At 41.1% G+C, this 17,318-nt stretch overlaps 1 protein-coding gene across 1 annotated transcript; it reads right to left on the bottom strand.

The window, feature by feature from the left end:
• Window positions 1-2,578: 2,578 nt before the first annotated feature.
• On the bottom strand, window positions 2,579-5,549 carry LOC110534781 (CD209 antigen-like protein E). The gene is made up of 6 exons (XM_036953895.1): window positions 5,314-5,549; window positions 4,129-4,230; window positions 3,781-4,026; window positions 3,519-3,661; window positions 3,318-3,418; window positions 2,579-3,011 (listed from the first exon to the last, which is right to left on the bottom strand). The coding sequence occupies exons 1-6, from the start codon at window positions 5,453-5,455 to the stop codon at window positions 2,870-2,872; spliced, it is 876 nt and encodes a 291-aa protein (XP_036809790.1). The 5' UTR covers window positions 5,456-5,549; the 3' UTR covers window positions 2,579-2,869.
• Window positions 5,550-17,318: the final 11,769 nt, after the last annotated feature.

Here is a 17,318-nt window from a genome sequence, read left to right as displayed (position 1 = left end):
TCTCTCGGTCCCAGCTTTGATGCACCTGTACTGACCTCGCCTTCTGGATGATAGCGGGGTGAACAGGCAGTGGCTCGGGTGGTTGATGTCCTTGATGATCTTTATGGCCTTCCTGTGACATCGGGTGGTGTAGGTGTCCTGGAGGGCAGGTAGTTTGCCCCCGGTGATGCGTTGTGCAGACCTCACTACCCTCTGGAGAGCCTTACGGTTGAGGGCGGTGCAGTTGCCATACCAGGTGGTGATACAGCCCGCCAGGATGCTCTCGATTGTGCATCTGTAGAAGTTTGTGAGTGCTTTTGGTGACAAGCCAAATTTCTTCAGCCTCCTGAGGTTGAAGAGGCGCTGCTGCGCCTTCTTCACGATGCTGTCTGTGTGAGTGGACCAATTCAGTTTGTCTGTGATGTGTATGCCGAGGAACTTAAAACTTGCTACCCTCTCCACTACTGTTCCATCGATGTGGATAGGGGGGTGTATAACACAATAGATATGGTAGGAGAAAATCCAAAGAAAAACCAAACAGAATGTCTTTTTTTTTGAGAGCCCATGCTCTTACAATGGAAGGTATAGGGTCATATACAAATCCAGCTCATAGATTGCAATTCCTATGGCTTCCACTAGATATCAACAGTCGTTGTTCAAGGTTTCAGTTTTGTTTCTTCCCAAACAAGGAATAATTTTGAGTTGTAGTACTGGGAGTCAGAGTTGGAAATCAGTCTGGTGCGTGACGAAGAGGACGCGGACCTGCTAATTATGCTTTTCTATTGGACATACTACTTTCCCTATGAAATGTTAGAGTTGAATTACATTTTAGGGTATCTGAGGATTCAATAGAAACGTATTTGGACTTGTTTTATCAAAGTTTAGCCGTAGCTTTTAGGATTCCTTTCTCTGCATGTTGAATGAGTGGATTACTCAAATCGATGGTTCCAACTAAACTGACTTTTTGGGATATAAAGAAGGATTTTTATCTTGCATAACGACCATACATGTTGTAGTTGGGACCCTTTGGATTGCAAATCAGAGGAAGATTTTTTAAAAGTAAGTTAATATTTAACCGATATTTGTGATTTTACAAAGCCTGTGCTGGTTGAAAAATATTTTGATGTGGGGCGCCGTCCTCAAACAATTGCATGGCATGCTTTCGCTGTAAAGCCTATTGTAAATCAGACAATGCAGTTAGATTAACAACAATTTAAGCTTTTAACCGTTATAAGATACTTGTATGTACCTAAATGTTTAATATCCATAATTTTGATGATTATTTATTTGAAATGCGCACCCTCCAATTTCCCCCGGAAGTTGTCGACAGGTGTCCAGCTAGCGGGATGCTTAGCTTTAAGTGATAACCATTCAGGACCAATTCCAACTATTAAAATAATAACTATATATGTGTGTGTGAGTGAGAGAGAGACTAGATCTTCTGCACAGATTCTGACAGTAAATCTCAGAAAGACCAAAATAATGGTGTTCCAAAAAAAGGTCCAGTTGCCAGAACCACAAATACAAATTCCATCTTGACACAGTTGACCTAGAGCACACAAACAACTATACATACCTTGGCCTAAACATCAGTGCCACAGTTGACTTCGACAAAGCTGTGAATGTTCTGAGAGACAAGGCAAGGAGGGCATTCTCTGCCATCAAAACGAACATAAAATTCGACATACCAGTTAAGATCTGGTTAAAAAGACTTGAATCAGTTATAGAACCCATTGCCCTTTATGGTTGTGAGGTCTGGGGTCCACTCACCAACCAAGAATTCACAAAACGGGACAAACACCAAATTGAGACAATGCATGCAGAATTCTGCAAAAATATCCTCCTTGTACAACGGAAAACACCAAATAATGCATGCAGAGCAGAATTAAGCCGATACCCGCTAACGATCAAAATCTAGAAATTATCCATTAGAATCTACAACCACCTAAAGCGAAGCAATTCCCAAACCTTCCATAAAGCCATCACCTACAAATAAATTCATCTGGAGAAGGATCCCCTAAGCAAGCTGGTTCTGGGGCTCTGTTCACAAACACAAACAGACCCCACAAAGCTCCAGGACAACAACACAATTAGACCCAACCAAATCATAAGAAAACAAAAAGATAATTACCTGAGACACAGGAAAGAATTATCAAAAAAACAGAGCAAACCAGAATGCTATTTGGCCCTAAACAGAGAGTACACAGTGGCAGAATACCTGACCACTGTGACTGAACTAAACTTAAGGAAAGCTTTGACTATGTACAGACTCAGTGAGCATAGCCATGCAATTGAGAAAGGCCGCCGTAGGCAGACCTGGCTCTCAAGAGAAGACAGGCTATGTGCACACTGCCCAAAAAATGAGGTGGAAACTGAGTTGCACTTTCTAACATCCTGTAAATGTATGACCATATTAGAGACACATTTCCCTCAGATTACACAGATCCACAAAGAATTTGAAAACAAACCAGATTTGGATAAACTCTCATATCTACTGGATGAAATACCACAATGTGCCATCACAGTAGCAAGATGTCTTGTGGCAACAGGTCACACAAGGGCAACTAGTGAAGAACAAACACCATTGTAAATATAACCCATATTTATGTTTATTTATTTTCCCTTTTGTACTTTAATAATTTGCACATTGTTACAACACTGTATATACATAATATGACATTTGATATGTCTTTATTCTTTTGGAACCTCTGTGAGTGTAATGTTTACTGTTCATTTTTATTGTTTATTTCACTTCTGTATATTATCTACTTCACTTGCATTGGCAATGTTAGCATGTTTCCCATGCCAATAAAGCCCTTGAATTGAATTGAGAGAGAGAGACACAGAGAGAGACACAGAGAGAGAGAGTGTTTGTTACTGTGGGTTATTGTTATACCACTTTCTCACATATCCAGTCATGATATTTGTGACAATTTTCATCATTCCATGTCTTTACAGGGTCATCTTGTCCATAGTATATCTCAACACAGTCCTCTTGCCCATAATCATCAGGCTGTCCTTTCCCCCAGTACCTAAACAACACAGAGAACCAGACAGTCAGACACTGTGGTACCAACATTCTCCTCAATTATAGACATAGTCTTATGTTTTAAAGACACACTCTGTAAGATGATCATACCATTATCAAGAATGGGCTATCAACACATTTCGAGTACCTTTTCATATGTAAATATTGCCTGGTTTCTATAATACATCTATAGTTCTCATGAATGACATTCATGAGTGGAAACATACCTTTTTATGAACATGATTGGAAGCAATATATCTTTGTTGTTTTTTATCAACTTATCACAAGGTAAAATGGTCAAATCTCTCACCCTGTGGTCAGTGGGGTGCCGTCCACCCACTTCCAGATCCCCTCAGTAACAGAGTCAGTCAGACCAATCCAGGCTCTCAGGTGGAGGTTGAAGAGAAATGTCTGTTGTTGAAAAAGATAAAAAACAAACTTTTTAAATATATTTATAAAAAACTGCACACACATTAGTTTACTGATGAAAAGTATTCTCTCACTCACTCACCTGTTCCTCTCTGCTGTTTATGATCACCAGGTCTGCTCCTCTCCCCTGACAGTCCTGTCTGCTCTTCTCCCAGGTTTTGGTCTCAGTAGACAGGAAGTACAAACTGGAGTCAAAGTATCTCCATCCCTCCTGACAATGCTGCTCTGTTGAAGAGCAAAGGTGAACACATTGAGAAACTTAGCCAGTATCTTTATACTCATAAACCCAATGATATATAATTATTGTTGATTTTACTTCTAATTTATCACAGTTTATATATCACCTATCACAAAAAGCTTTAGCTGAATATGGCCTTTCTCTTCAGTCAGGTTGTTGTATCTGGTCTGTAGCTGGTCTCTCTCTTCAGTCAGGTTGTTGTATCTGGTCTGTAGCTGGTCTCTCTCTTTAGTCAGGTTGTTGTATCTGGTCTGTAGCTGGTCTCTCTCTGCAGTTGCGTTAGTCTTATAAAGGGAACAACTCTGTGACAAGTTGTTCCTTTTATCCTCAGAATCTTTGATGGCTCTGTTATCTACAAGGTATAAACACATAGTTACTAGGTAAAACACCAGTTAAATAGGCTTAGTAACCAACACTTCTTACAATTAAGCAATGAACTTGTACACAAACTCACAGTAGACAGACAGGCCTATGATCCCAGCCAGTAGGAGAACACACAGCAGCCCCAGAAACACTGCAGCAACTAGGAAGGGTCTCTTCCCTGAGCTATCAGGCTCTGTGGACACATACAATATACTGTTATGTTTTGTGTGTGTGTGTGTGTGTGTTTTACCTGAGTGCTGGTCTCCTGGTCCATTATTTGGAGCAGTGTCTGCTGTCTCTTCTCTCTTGGTGATGGTCTCACCGTCTCTCAGGGTGTCTGCACTGACGTAGATATCCACAATCCTCTCCTCCATCTCACCTGTCAAACTTGACCTTCTTGTTCATATCTGGTTCAGTATAGATGACCTTTGACATCTTTAACAATGCCTGGGTCTTTCTTTCTGTGTAGGTCTACTATACATGAAGTCTCTGCTTCTAGAATTAATGTGGTGGTCTTCCAACATGGCCACCAGGAGGCGTCGTACGTCAACTGTAAGACCTCTATACGTTAAGTCTCTGCTTCTAGTGATGTCTCTGTCTCTGAGTCATCTGTGTGTCTCTGTCTGTGTCACTGCTGTAGCTGTTAACTCTAGGGAAGTATCAACAAAATTACACGGGAAGTTGTGGCTATGCTAACACAAAAATGCTTACAAGTTTGAAAATGTGTGTGCTTAGTTGTGTGCGTAGTTGTGTGAGAGATTGTTACAGTGGTTATTGTGAAAGCATTTTCTGCGGCACATTTTAAACCATGTCATGTCTATACATGGTCATCTTGTCCAGAGTATATCTCAACACAGTCCTCCTGCTCAGGGAACAGGACTTGCTATTTGTGATGATGGACAGGACACCCTCATACCAGGAAGATATAGATCATAGAGTGGAAGTGAAGAAAAAAGGCTAACTGTTAACATAAATTAAATATCATATGTAACAGTCAAACATGAGCATTTGATGTTGTGTTTATATGTAACTTGACAACAAAGACTGACTGTCAAAGATTATTAGAACACACAGCAGCCCCAGTCACACTGCAGCAACTCCAGAGGGTCTCTTCCACCACTGAACATGTACTGAATAACACATTATTAAAGTAAGATATTTAGTTATGTGTATTACTCATCTAGGATTGGGACAAATAAAGGTATAGAAATACTGGGTAATCTCACCTGTTTAATATATTGTGTGTGTGTGTGTGTGTGTGTTCGTGGAATCGTACCTGAAGCAACAATTCCATCTCTTGGACTAGGCTTGAAGGCTCCTACATTGGAATATAATTGGCCATCGATGTTTGTGTTCTTCATAGCATCAGGCTCATCGTTATTAAATCCATCTGGGTTTTCATAGACTCCCTTTGACATCTTAACACACTTGTGGTCAAATACAGTAACTTCTACTTCTAACCTCAACTCTAATGTACGTTTGTAGCTGTGTCTTCTCCCTGCGCTGTTCTGCGTCTGTGACTTTTTAGGTAGTGAAACTCCTTATCAGTCAACCACAGTGGATGACAAATTGTGAAATCAACACAACACTGGCCACCATGTGACTTCCACCAGCCTTAGTTTGATAATATACATTATGTGACTCTATATCACAATATATGATGTATGTGTGAATTCACAGGGTCCCAATTTTTCAAGTTCTAAAATCCTTGTTAATTGACATATGCACTACATATATCCTGACTGAGTTTACTGCAACCCCAGCCTTCACATGGAGAACACATTATGGCTCTCACTCTGTGACTGGAGGTGTAGAGGGGAGTTGCCCTTAGATGCTGATCTTGTTCCGTTTTATATTTATTCCACAAATGGTTAAGGTTGGGATTGAGGGAAAGTAACCTGATCCTAGATCTGTACTTAGGGGAAACTTCCCCCTGTGTTGTGACCGGCCACCAATGGCCATGTAGGGGTCTATGCTCTATCTATGCTGACTGTGAAGAATTACTCAGAATGAAAAAGCAGAAGATCTGACAATATCTCCATAGTTTCACTTTGACAGATTTAAGAGGAAGAAGAATAAAAACCCTTCACATGTATTATGATAAAACGTTCATATTTCCACCCTGTCTTTCAAATCAAATCAAATCAAATGTTATTTGTCACATACACATGGTTAGCAGATGTTAATGCGAGTGTAGCGAAATGCTTGTGCTTGTAGTTCCGACAATGCAGTAATAACCAACAAGTAATCTAGCTAACAATTAAAAAACTACTACCTTATACACAAGTGTAAAGGGATAAAGAATATGTACATAAAGATATATGAATGAGTGATGGTACAGAGCGGCATAGGCAAGATGCAGTAGATGGTATCGAGTACAGTATATACATATGAGATGAGTATGTAAACAAAGTGGCATAGTTTAAAGTGGCTAGTGATACATGTATTACATAAAGATGCAGTAGATGATATAGAGTACAGTATATACATATACATATGAGATAAATAATCTAGGGTATGTAAACATTATATTAAGTAGCATTGTTTAAAGTGGCTAGTGATATATTTTACATCAATTCCCATTATTAAAGTGGCTGGAGTTGAGTCGGTGTGTTGGCAGCTGCCCCTCAATGTTAGTGGTGGCTGTTTAACAGTCTGATGGCCTTGAGATAGAAGCTGTTTTTCAGTCTCTCGGTCCCAGCTTTGATGCACATGTACTGACCTCACCTTCTGGACGATAGCGGGGTGAACAGGCAGTGGCTCGGGTGGTTGTTGTCCTTGATGATCTTTATGGCCTTCCTGTGACATCGGGTGGTGTAGACAGACAGGCCTAGGTGTCCTGGAGGGCAGGTAGTTTGCCCCCGGTGATGCGTTGTGCAGACCTCACTACCCTCAGGAGAGCCTTACGGTTGTGGTCGGAGCAGTTGCCGTACCAGGCGGTGATACAGCCCGACAGGATGCTCTCGATTGTGCATCTGTAGAAGTTTGTGAGTGCTTTTGGTGACAAGCTGAATTTCTTCAGCCTTCTTCACGATGCTGTCTGTGTGGGTGGACCAATTCAGTTTGTCTGTGATGTGTACGCCGAGGAACTTAACTGACTACCCTCTCCACTACTGTTCCATCGATGTGGATAGGGGGATGTTCCCTCTGCTGTTTCCTGAAGTCCACAATCATCTCCTTAGTTTTGTTGATGTTGAGTGTGAGGTTATTTTCCTGGCACCACACTCCGAGGGCCCTCACCTCCTCCCTGTAGGCCGTCTCGTCGTTGTTGGTAATCAAGCCTACCACTGTTGTGTCGTCCGCAAACCTGATGATTGAGTTGGAGGCGTGCGTGGCCAAGCAAGCGTAGGTGAACAGTGGGTCTGGCGACGAATATGTAGCGAGGGCGAGCCGACTAGAGCATACATGTCGCAGTGGTGGGTGGTATAAGGTGATTTGGTAACAAAACGGATGGCACTGTGATAGACTGCATCCAGTTTGCTGAGCAGAGTATTGGAAGCTATTTTGTAGATGACATCGCCAAAGTCGAGGATCGGTAGGATAGTTAGTTTTACTAGGGTAAGTTTGGCGGCGTTAGTGAAGGAGGCTTTGTTGCGAAATAGAAAGCCGATTTCTAGATTTGATTTTGGATTGTAGATGAGTCTGGAAGGAGAGTTTACAGTCTAACCAGACACCTAGGTATTTATAGTTGTCCACATATTCCAGGTCGGAACCGTCCATGGTGGTGATGCTATTCGGGCGGGCGGGTGCGGGCAGCGAACGGTTGAAAAGCATGCATTTGGTTTTACTAGTGTTTAAGAGAAGTTGGAGGCCACGGAAGGAGTGTTGAATGGCATTGAAGCTCATTTGGAGGTTAGTTAGCACAGTGTCCAAGGAAGGGTCAGAAGTATGCAGAATAGTGTTGTCTGCGTAGAGCAAGAGCAGCAACATTGATATATACAGAGAAAAGAGGCGGCCCGAGAATTGAACCCTGTTGTACCTCCATAGGGACTGCCAGAGGTCCGGACAACATGCCCTCCGATTTGACACACTGAACTCTTTCTGCAAAGTAGTTGGTGAACCAGGCGAGGTAGTCATTAGAAAAACCAAGGCTATTGAGTCTGCAGATAAGAATACAGGGATTGACAGAGTCGAAAGCCTTGGCCAGGTCGATGAAGACAGCTGCACAATATTGTCTTTTATCGATGGCAGTTATGATATCATTTAGTAAATTTTTTATTTGTATCTTTATTGAACTATGCAAGTCAGTTATTAAGAACAAATTATTATTTTCAATGACAGCCTAGGAACAGTGGGTTAACTACCTTGTTCAGGGGCTGAGCAACAGATCTTTATCTTGTCAGCTCAGGGATTTGAACTTGCAACCTTTCGGTTATTAGCTCAACGCTCTAACCACTAGGCTGCCCCATTGAGCGTAGCTGAGGTGCACCCGTGACCGGCTCGGAAACAGGATTGCACAGCGGAGAAGGTACGGTGAGATTCGAAATGGTCATTGATCTGTTTATTAACTTGGCTTTCGAAGACTTTAGATGGGCAGGATCGATATAGGTCTGTAACAGTTTGCTTCTATGGTGTCACCCCCTTTGAAGAGGGTGATGACCACGGCAGCTTTCCAATCTTTAGGGATCTTGGACGATACGAAAGAGAGGTTGAACAGGCTGGTAATAGGGGTTGCAACAATGGCGGCGGATAGTTTTAGAAAGAGAGGGTCCAGATTGTCTATCCCAGCTGATTTGTAAGGGTCCAGATTTTGCAGCTCTTTCAGAACATCAGCTGACTGGATTTGGGAGAAGGAGAAATGGGGAAGGCTTGAGCGAGTTGTTGTGGGAGGTGCAGTGCTGTTGACCAGGGTAGGGGTAGCTAGATGGCAAGCATGGCCAGCGGTAGAAAAATTCTTATTGAAATTCTCAATTATAGTGGATTTATCGGTGGTGACAGTGTTTCCTATCTTCAGTGCAGTGGGCAGCTGGGAGGAGGTGTTCTTATTCTCCATGGACTTTACAGTGTCCCAGAATTTTTTGAGTTTGTGTTGCAGGAAGCACATTTTTGCTTGAAAAAGCTAGCCTTGGCTTTTCTACCTGCCTGTGTAAATTGGTTTCTAGCTTCCCTGAAAAGTTGCATATCATGGGGGCTGTTCGATGCTAATGCAGAACGCCATAGGACGTTTTTGTTTTGGTTTAAACCTCTAGAGGATAGGGGAGACGCTACGTCTCAAGTGGCCAATTTCAAATTCAAATTAAATGCTATAAAATTCAAACTTTCATTAAATCACACATGTAAGATACTCATTTAAAGCTACACTCGTTGTGAATCCAGCCAACATGTCAGATTTTTAAAATGCTTTTCGGTGCAAGCATATGAAGCTATTATCTGATAGCCTGCAGCCATCCTCACCAGCAGTAAACAATGGAGCTAGCGTAGCAGGCGCTACACAAAACGCTGAAATAAAATATAAAATATGCATTACCTTTGACGAGATTATTTTGTTTGCACTCCAATATGTCCCATAAACATCACAATTGGTCCTTTTGTACGATTAATTCTGTCCATACATATCGGAAATGTCCATTTATAAAGCCCGTTTGATCCATAAAAAAACTGCTTAGAAAAACTCAACGTCACTACAAAATATTTCAAAAGTTGCCTATTGTAGACGGGGCAATCTGTATTCAATACATGAACAAAAAGAAAAAAACTCTGCTCTTCACGTCTTGTGCAACTCACAAAAGTGTCCCCCGTTCCGAGTTGGCCTACTTCCTGCTAAGACAAAGAAATAACCTCAGCCATATTCCAAACACTGGCGACATCGTGTGGAAGATGTAGGAACTGAAAGTATGTTCCTATTACATTTCCAATGGCAAAGACAATATAACGAAGAGAGATGGGAGAAAAAAATAAATAATTCTGAATAGTTAGTTCTCTGGATTTTGCCTGCTACATAAGTTATGTTATAATCACAGACATGATTCAAACAGTTTTAGAAACTTCAGAGTGTTTTCTATCCAAATCTATGAATAATATGCATATCTTATATTCTTGGCATGAGTAGCAGGAAGTTGAAATTGGGCATGCTATTTATCCAAAAGTGAAAATTCTGCTCCCTAGCTTTAAGAGGTTTTAAGGGCAGTCAGGTCTGGAGAGAACTAAGGGCTCTATCTGTTCCTGGTTCTACATTTCTTGAATGGGGCATGCTTATTTAAGATGGTGAGGAAGGCAATTAAAAAAAATAACCAGGCATCCTCTAATGACGGGATGAGATCAATATCCTTCCAGGATACCCCGGCCAGGTCGATTAGAAAGGCCTGCTCGCTGAAGTGTTTCAGGGAGTGTTTGACAGTGATGAGTGGAGGTTGTTTGACCGCTGACCCATTACGAATGCAGGCAATGAGGCAGTGATCGCTGAGATCTTGGTTAAAAACAGCAGAGGTGTATTTAGAGGGCAAATTGGTTAGGATGATATCTATGAGGTTGCCCGTGTTCACGGCTTTGGGGTGGTACCTGTTAGGTTCATTGATCATTTGTGTGAGATTGAGGGCATCAAGCTTAGATTGTAGGATGGCTGGGGTGTTAAGCATGTTCCAGTTTAGGTCACCTAGCAGCACGAGCTCTGAAGATAGATGGTGGGCAATCAGTTCACATATGTTGTCCAGAGCACAGCTGGGGGCAGAGGGTGGTCTATAGCAGGCGGCAACAGTGAGAGACTTGTTTTTAGAGAGGTGGATTTTTAAAAGTAGAAGTTCAAATTGTTTGGGTACAGACCTGGATAGTGGGACAGAACTCTTCAGGCTATCTTTGCAGTAGATTGCAACACCGCCCCCTTTGGCCGTTCTATCTTGTCTGAAAATGTTGTAGTTAGGGATGAAAATTTCAGAATTTTTGGTGGTCTTCCTAAGCCAGGATTCAGACACGGCTAGAACATCCGGGTTGGCAGAGTGTGCTAAAGCAGTGAATAAAACATCACCAGAGGAACAGAGGAGGAGTAGGATAAGGGCACGGCTAAAAGCTAAGTGAATTAGTCGTCTAGAATGTCTGGAACAGAGAGTAAAAGGAGGTTTCTGGGGGCGATAAAATTGCTTCAAGGTATAATGTACAGACAAAGGTATGGTAGGATGTGAATACAGTGGAGGTAAACCTAGGTATTAAGTGATGATGAGAGAGATATTGTCTCTAGAAACATCATTGAAACCAGGTGATGTCATCGCATGTGTGGGTGGTGGAACTGAAAGGTTGGATAAGGTATAATGAGCAGGGCTAGAGGCTCTACATTGAAATAAGCCAATAAACACTAACCAGAACAACAATGGCCAAGGCATATTGACATTAAGGAGAGGCATGCTTAGTCAAATGATCATAAGGGTCCAATGAGTGGTGAGGTTGGTTGGGGTCACGGCGATTCAAACAGCTAGCTAGGCCATCGGTAGCAAGCTAGCATAGGATGGAGGTCTGTTTTTAGCCACCTCATGCGTTTCCGTCGGTAGATTAGTGGGGTTCTGTGTGGTAGAGGGGATCGATCCAAATTAGCAAAAATAGATATAGTTATAGTGACCCAAGAAAAATTGTCAGATCTATTCAGATAGCAGCTGATAAGACAGCTAATGATTAGCGGGCCGCAGATGGGCGTTCAGGTAACGTCGCAACGGAGGGGCCAGTTGGATAACTCCCTCGGGAAGATAACGTCGGTAGCCAGTCGTGAAGGCCCGGTGGGGCTCCGCATTGGCAGTAAAACGGGTCCGGATAGGTGATTGGTGCCCAGGAGTGGCTGATGGAGCTCTTCAGCTGGCTAGCTCCGGAATAATTGATGTTCGCTCCAGGATCGACGTAAGCCAATAGTCATATGGATAGCAGCTAGCTAGCTGCGAGATTCAGGTATAAATGTCCAGAGCTTGCGGTTGAAATCCGGGGATATGAAGAGAAAAATAGGTCCGGTATGTTCCGGTCCGAGTCGCGCCGTACAAAACTGGCAATAGATTTTCAAGCTAAAGGATAGCTGATGACCACAAACCGTGGTTAGTTGAATACTAAACTGGCTAGCTTCTGGTTAGCTTCTGGCTAGCGTCTGGTTAGCTTCTGGCTAGCTTCTATTGTGGATTTCAGATATGAGGTAAATAATACTTTTTTTTAAATTGGTGAGGCAGGTTGCAGGAGAGTGTTTTGAAGTTGAGTGTTTGGAAATGAAAATATATAAAATATATGTGAAGAAAGGTGTAAATATATATATATATATATATATATATATATATATATATATATATATATATATATATATATATATATATATATGGGACACGACAAGACGAGGGCAGAGGACATCTGACTGCTATAATGTATAAGTATAACAGAACTGATTTGGCAGGCGAAAACCCAAGGACCAAGTTTTTTTCTGTTGACCTTCCAGCCAATTCCAAGCTTAAGCTATTGAAATCAAAGACTTCTTCCTCCCAAATTAAAGTTCCTATGGCTTCCACTAGATGTCAACAGTCTTTATACATGGTTTCAGGCTTGTATTCTGAAAAGCCAACGAGGAATAGTTAGGAAGTCCTAATGCAAAAATAGTGTTGTTTTTTCCTTTCCTATTGAAAATTGTTCACTCCGTATTAAATATTATCATTTATTTAGATATTAGAGTACCTAATAATGAATTAGAAACGTTGTTTGATTTTTTGGATAAACTTTACTGGTAACTTTTGGAAATCCTATGTCTGCATTCTGAATGGGTGGATTACTGAACTCAATGATGCCTACTAAATGGACCATTTGGGATATAAAGAAGGACTTTATCGAACAAAACGATCATTCATTGTGTTCCTGGGACTCTTGTGATTGCGATCAGAGGAAGATCTTCAAAGTTAAGTGACTTTTTTATCGCTATTTGTGATTTTGTGACGCCTGTGCTTGTTTGGATAATATGCTGTTGTGGGGCGCTGACCTCAGATAATCGAATGCTGTGCTTTCGCCGTAAAGCCTTTTTGAAATCGGAAGATGCGGTTAGATTGCCAAGCTAAAGCATCATGCATGACACTTGTTTTATCAAGAAGGTTTAATATTATGTTTTCTGTATTTTGAATTTGGCACTCTGCAATTTCACCGGATGTTGTTGAGGTGGGTCGCTAGTGGGACCACCACCATATTGTATGTTTAGTTTATTACTCTTAGAATTAGAACCTAACAATATACGTTTGATCATATCTACCCCTGTACACCCATATTTTATTTATTTCTCTCTCCCACTCTGTCTCTCTCTCTGTCTCTCTGTCTCTCTCTCTGTCGCTCTCTGTGTCTCTGTCGCTTTCTGTGTCTCTGTCGCTCTCTCACCTGTTCCTTATTGCTGTTTATGATCACCAGGTCTGCTCCTATTGCCAGACAGTCCTGCCTGCTGTCCTTCCAGGTTTTAGTCTCAGTAGACAGGAAATGCCAACTGGATTCAATCTTCTGCCAGCCTTCAGGACACGTTTGTTCTAGAAGATGATTGACATTACTTTCCTTCAAGTTATCACACTGTACACTTAAAACCTCTTAGGGATCCCTTACCGCTCAAATTTATTAACGGGACAGATTTGACAACATCCGGTGAAATTAACTTCTTGTTAATTTCGCTTGACGGCGAAAGTACATCATGCGATTATCTGAGGACAGCGCCCAGAAAAGTACACAAAAGTATTAAAAACATTTTCAAACAAGGTAGATGCGCCACGAACGTCAGAAATAGCGATAAAATAAATTGCTTACCTTTGAAGCTCTTCTTCTGTTGGCACTCCAAAAAGTCCCAGCTATATCACAAATGGTCGATTTGTTTGATAAAGTCCTTCTTTATATCCCCAAAAACTCAGTTTAGCTGGCACGCTTCATTCAATAATCCACCGGTTTCCCTCATTCAAAATGGATTCAAATGAATCCCAAACGTTACCAATAAACTTCTTCAAACAAGTCAAACAACGTTTGTAATCAAACCTCAGGTACCCTAATATGTTAATAAACGATACAATTTAAGATGGAGAATATTTATTGTCATAACCGGAGGTAAACAACAAAGTACGCGCATTCACAGGAACGCGTAACAAACACTACAGCTAAAATGGGATCCACTTAGAAAAACTACAAAATCTAGCAAATTTTTCAAAAACAAGCCTGAAACTCTTTCTAAAGACTGTTGACATCTAGTGGAAGCACTAGGAACTGCAATCCGGGAGGTCTTCCCTTCATATTAAAAAAGACACCCATTGGAATCTGGATGGTTTGTCCTCGGGTTTTCGCTTGCCATATCAGTTGTGTTATACTCACATATATTATTTTAACAGTTTTGGAAACTTTAGAGTTTCTATCCAATACTACCATGCATATGCATAACCTAGCTTCTGGGCCTGAGTAACAGGCAGTTTAAAACTAAAACTGTTTGAATGACGTCTGTGAGTATAACAGAACTCATATGACAGGCAAAAACCTGAGAAAAAATCCAAACAGGAAGTGGGTAATCTGAGGTTTGTAGTTTTTCAACTCAGCCCTTATTGAAGTGGGATATTGGTCAAGTTGCACTTCCCAAGGCTTCCACTAGATGTCAGCAGTTTTTAGAACCTTGTCTGGTGCTTCTACTATAAAGGCGGGCTGAATGAGAGGGGAATGAGTCAGCTGTCTGGCAGTGTGCCTTGGGCTCCTAACGCGCGGTCACGAGAGAGTTAGCTCTCGTTCCATTGCTTTTCTACAGATAATGGAACATTATTGAACATTTATGATTAAAACATCCTGAAGATTGATTCTATACTTAGTTTGATATGTTTCTATGACCAGTAATATAGCTTTTTTGGAATTTTCGTCCAACCTTTCCGCTGGAAGTTGTTTACCAAACGCCCTAACAAAAGGAGGGATATGGACATAAATGATGAACTTTATCGAACAAATCAAACATTTATTGTGGATTCCTGTGAGTGCATTCTGATGAAGATCATCAAAGGTAAGTTAATATTTATAATGCTATTTCTAACTAATGTTCACTGCGCAACATGGCAGATATGTATTTTGGCTGGTTTATGCTCTGAGCTCCGTACTCAGATTATTGCATGGTATGCTTTTTCCGTAAAGTTTTTTTGAAATCTGACACAGCGGTTGCATTAAGGAGAAGTTTATCTGCATAAGTTCCATGCATAACACTTGTATTTTCATCAACATTTATAAAGAGTATTTCTGTAAATTGATGTGGCTCTGCAAAATCACGGCATGTTTTGGAACTGCCAGATGGTTAATAAAACACACCAAAGAGAATAAAATCATACCAGCAACACAGCTTTTCTGCATGCTGTCAAATTATGACATTTTGTGTTGTATTGTAGATTATATTGTAACCCTTGGTTTCCCCATCCATTGTTGCTCCCTCCCACAAATGCTGGAAATATTCAGTAATAAAACATTAGCAGAACTTTGCCAACTTTCTGATTGTCAGATCTGTCCTGTTCTAATTGTTACATACATTGTTTGTTAACATTTCTTCTGCCAGTGAATTGGCATGTGTGCATTGCAGCTTTTGTTAAAACCAATAAAGAAAAGCATTCAGCAAATATGACATCTCCTGTCCTATTTATCCACTTCCTGTACATCTGTTATAAAGATATCAATTTCAGCTCACTTGAAGAAAATGAGTTTGTTCTTAGTTTTATAGTTAGAAAAGGCTACAAAGATATTTATATTTAAACTAAAATTCAAAGTTTGACAAAGATGAAGAAATAATCGTAGAAATAAATGACACTTATTAATGGCTTCAAAATAAACTTGATGGAGAGCAGTAGCAGGGTCAGTAGTTTCATATGTCTGTGAGGTCAGAGCCCTGTACTGCTCAATCTATCAACCACAATAAGTAGAGTTCCTGCGGCACTCCAGGACCAGGGTTCCATATTACACTGTAGGTGCAGTACTTTCAAACCCTCTCCTTAGGGACCACTAGACAGGCACATCTTCCTCAATTAGTCAAGGGGTTGATGGTTATTAGACGGAATCAGGTGTGTCAGATTAGGACTAAAACTAAAATGTGAAATGTCTGATGGTCCCTGAGGAGAGGGTTGGGAAACCCTGGACTGGAGGCCTCAATCTTCACTTTAGTGCTGTTTTCCATTATTCTGGGTGATTAATTTATTAGAGCTTTAAGGGTCTTTCTGTACTGTTCCTTTATTTAGTATCAGCAGTGGTGTTGGTCATGTTCCCTCGTAGATCAGTATGAAAGAAATGTGAACAAACAATTCTCAGAAGCCATGTGGTGTTGCCTCCCTCACTTTAAAAATGTTTACATATCTTGCATTACTCATCTCATATGTATATACTGTATCTTAGTCTATGCTGCTCTGACATAGCTCATCCAAAAATGTATATATTCTTAAGTCCATTCCTTTACTTTGGATTTATGTGTATTGTTGTGAAATTGTTATATACTACTGCACTGTTGGCGCTAGAAACACAAGCATTTCGCTACACCCACAATCACATCTGGAAAACAGGTATGTGACCAATACAATTTGATTTGATTTTCTATTGATCTGTGCAAACTCACATCGCTCTACACAGTTATGGCTGTTGGATTATGTGCTGTCTATAGTGGCTGGACTCAGCATAAACTTGACACATTCATCAACTATGTTCACAATAAATAAGGTCACATCCCAACAGTCTCAACCTGCTACCTTCCTTTCCCTGTCTCCTTTCCTTTTGTTACCACCGCAGATCTGAAAGACCTCACCATATGAATGCAATGTGATGGAACTCTGTCAACCTACCAGGTCTCTCACATCTCAGTCACAACAAAGGAATGGAACTCTATCAACCTACCAGGTCTCTCACATCTCAGTCACAACAAAGGAATGGAACTCTATCAACCTACCAGGTCTCTCACATCTCAGTCATAACAAAGGAATGGAATCCTGTCAACCTACCAGGCCTCTCACATCTCAGTCATAACAAAGGAAAGGAAACAACCATAACCAGCAGTATTAGAATATTGGGATACTGTCTCAATCATACCCTGGACACTGGCAGGAGAGACCACTGAATCCAAACACACACTAATGTACCCAAAGGCCTTCAGGGCAGTGTTTCCCAAACTCAGTCCTCTGGAGCCAAAGGAGTGCACTTTTAGTTTTTTGCCTGAACTCACCACAACTGTTTCACATGATCAAAGTTTACTGATTAGTTGAACCAGCTGTGTAGAGGACAAAACCACCCTTTGGGGCCCGTGGGCTGAGTTTGGGAAACCCTGCTTTAGTTATTTGACATGGTTCATTCTGCACTGCAGCCAGAAGAGGGCAG

This window comes from Oncorhynchus mykiss, chromosome 19 (genome assembly GCF_013265735.2).
Source record: "Oncorhynchus mykiss isolate Arlee chromosome 19, USDA_OmykA_1.1, whole genome shotgun sequence".
Classification (NCBI taxonomy): domain Eukaryota; kingdom Metazoa; phylum Chordata; class Actinopteri; order Salmoniformes; family Salmonidae; genus Oncorhynchus; species Oncorhynchus mykiss.
This window is presented reverse-complemented; position numbering and strand designations above follow the sequence as displayed.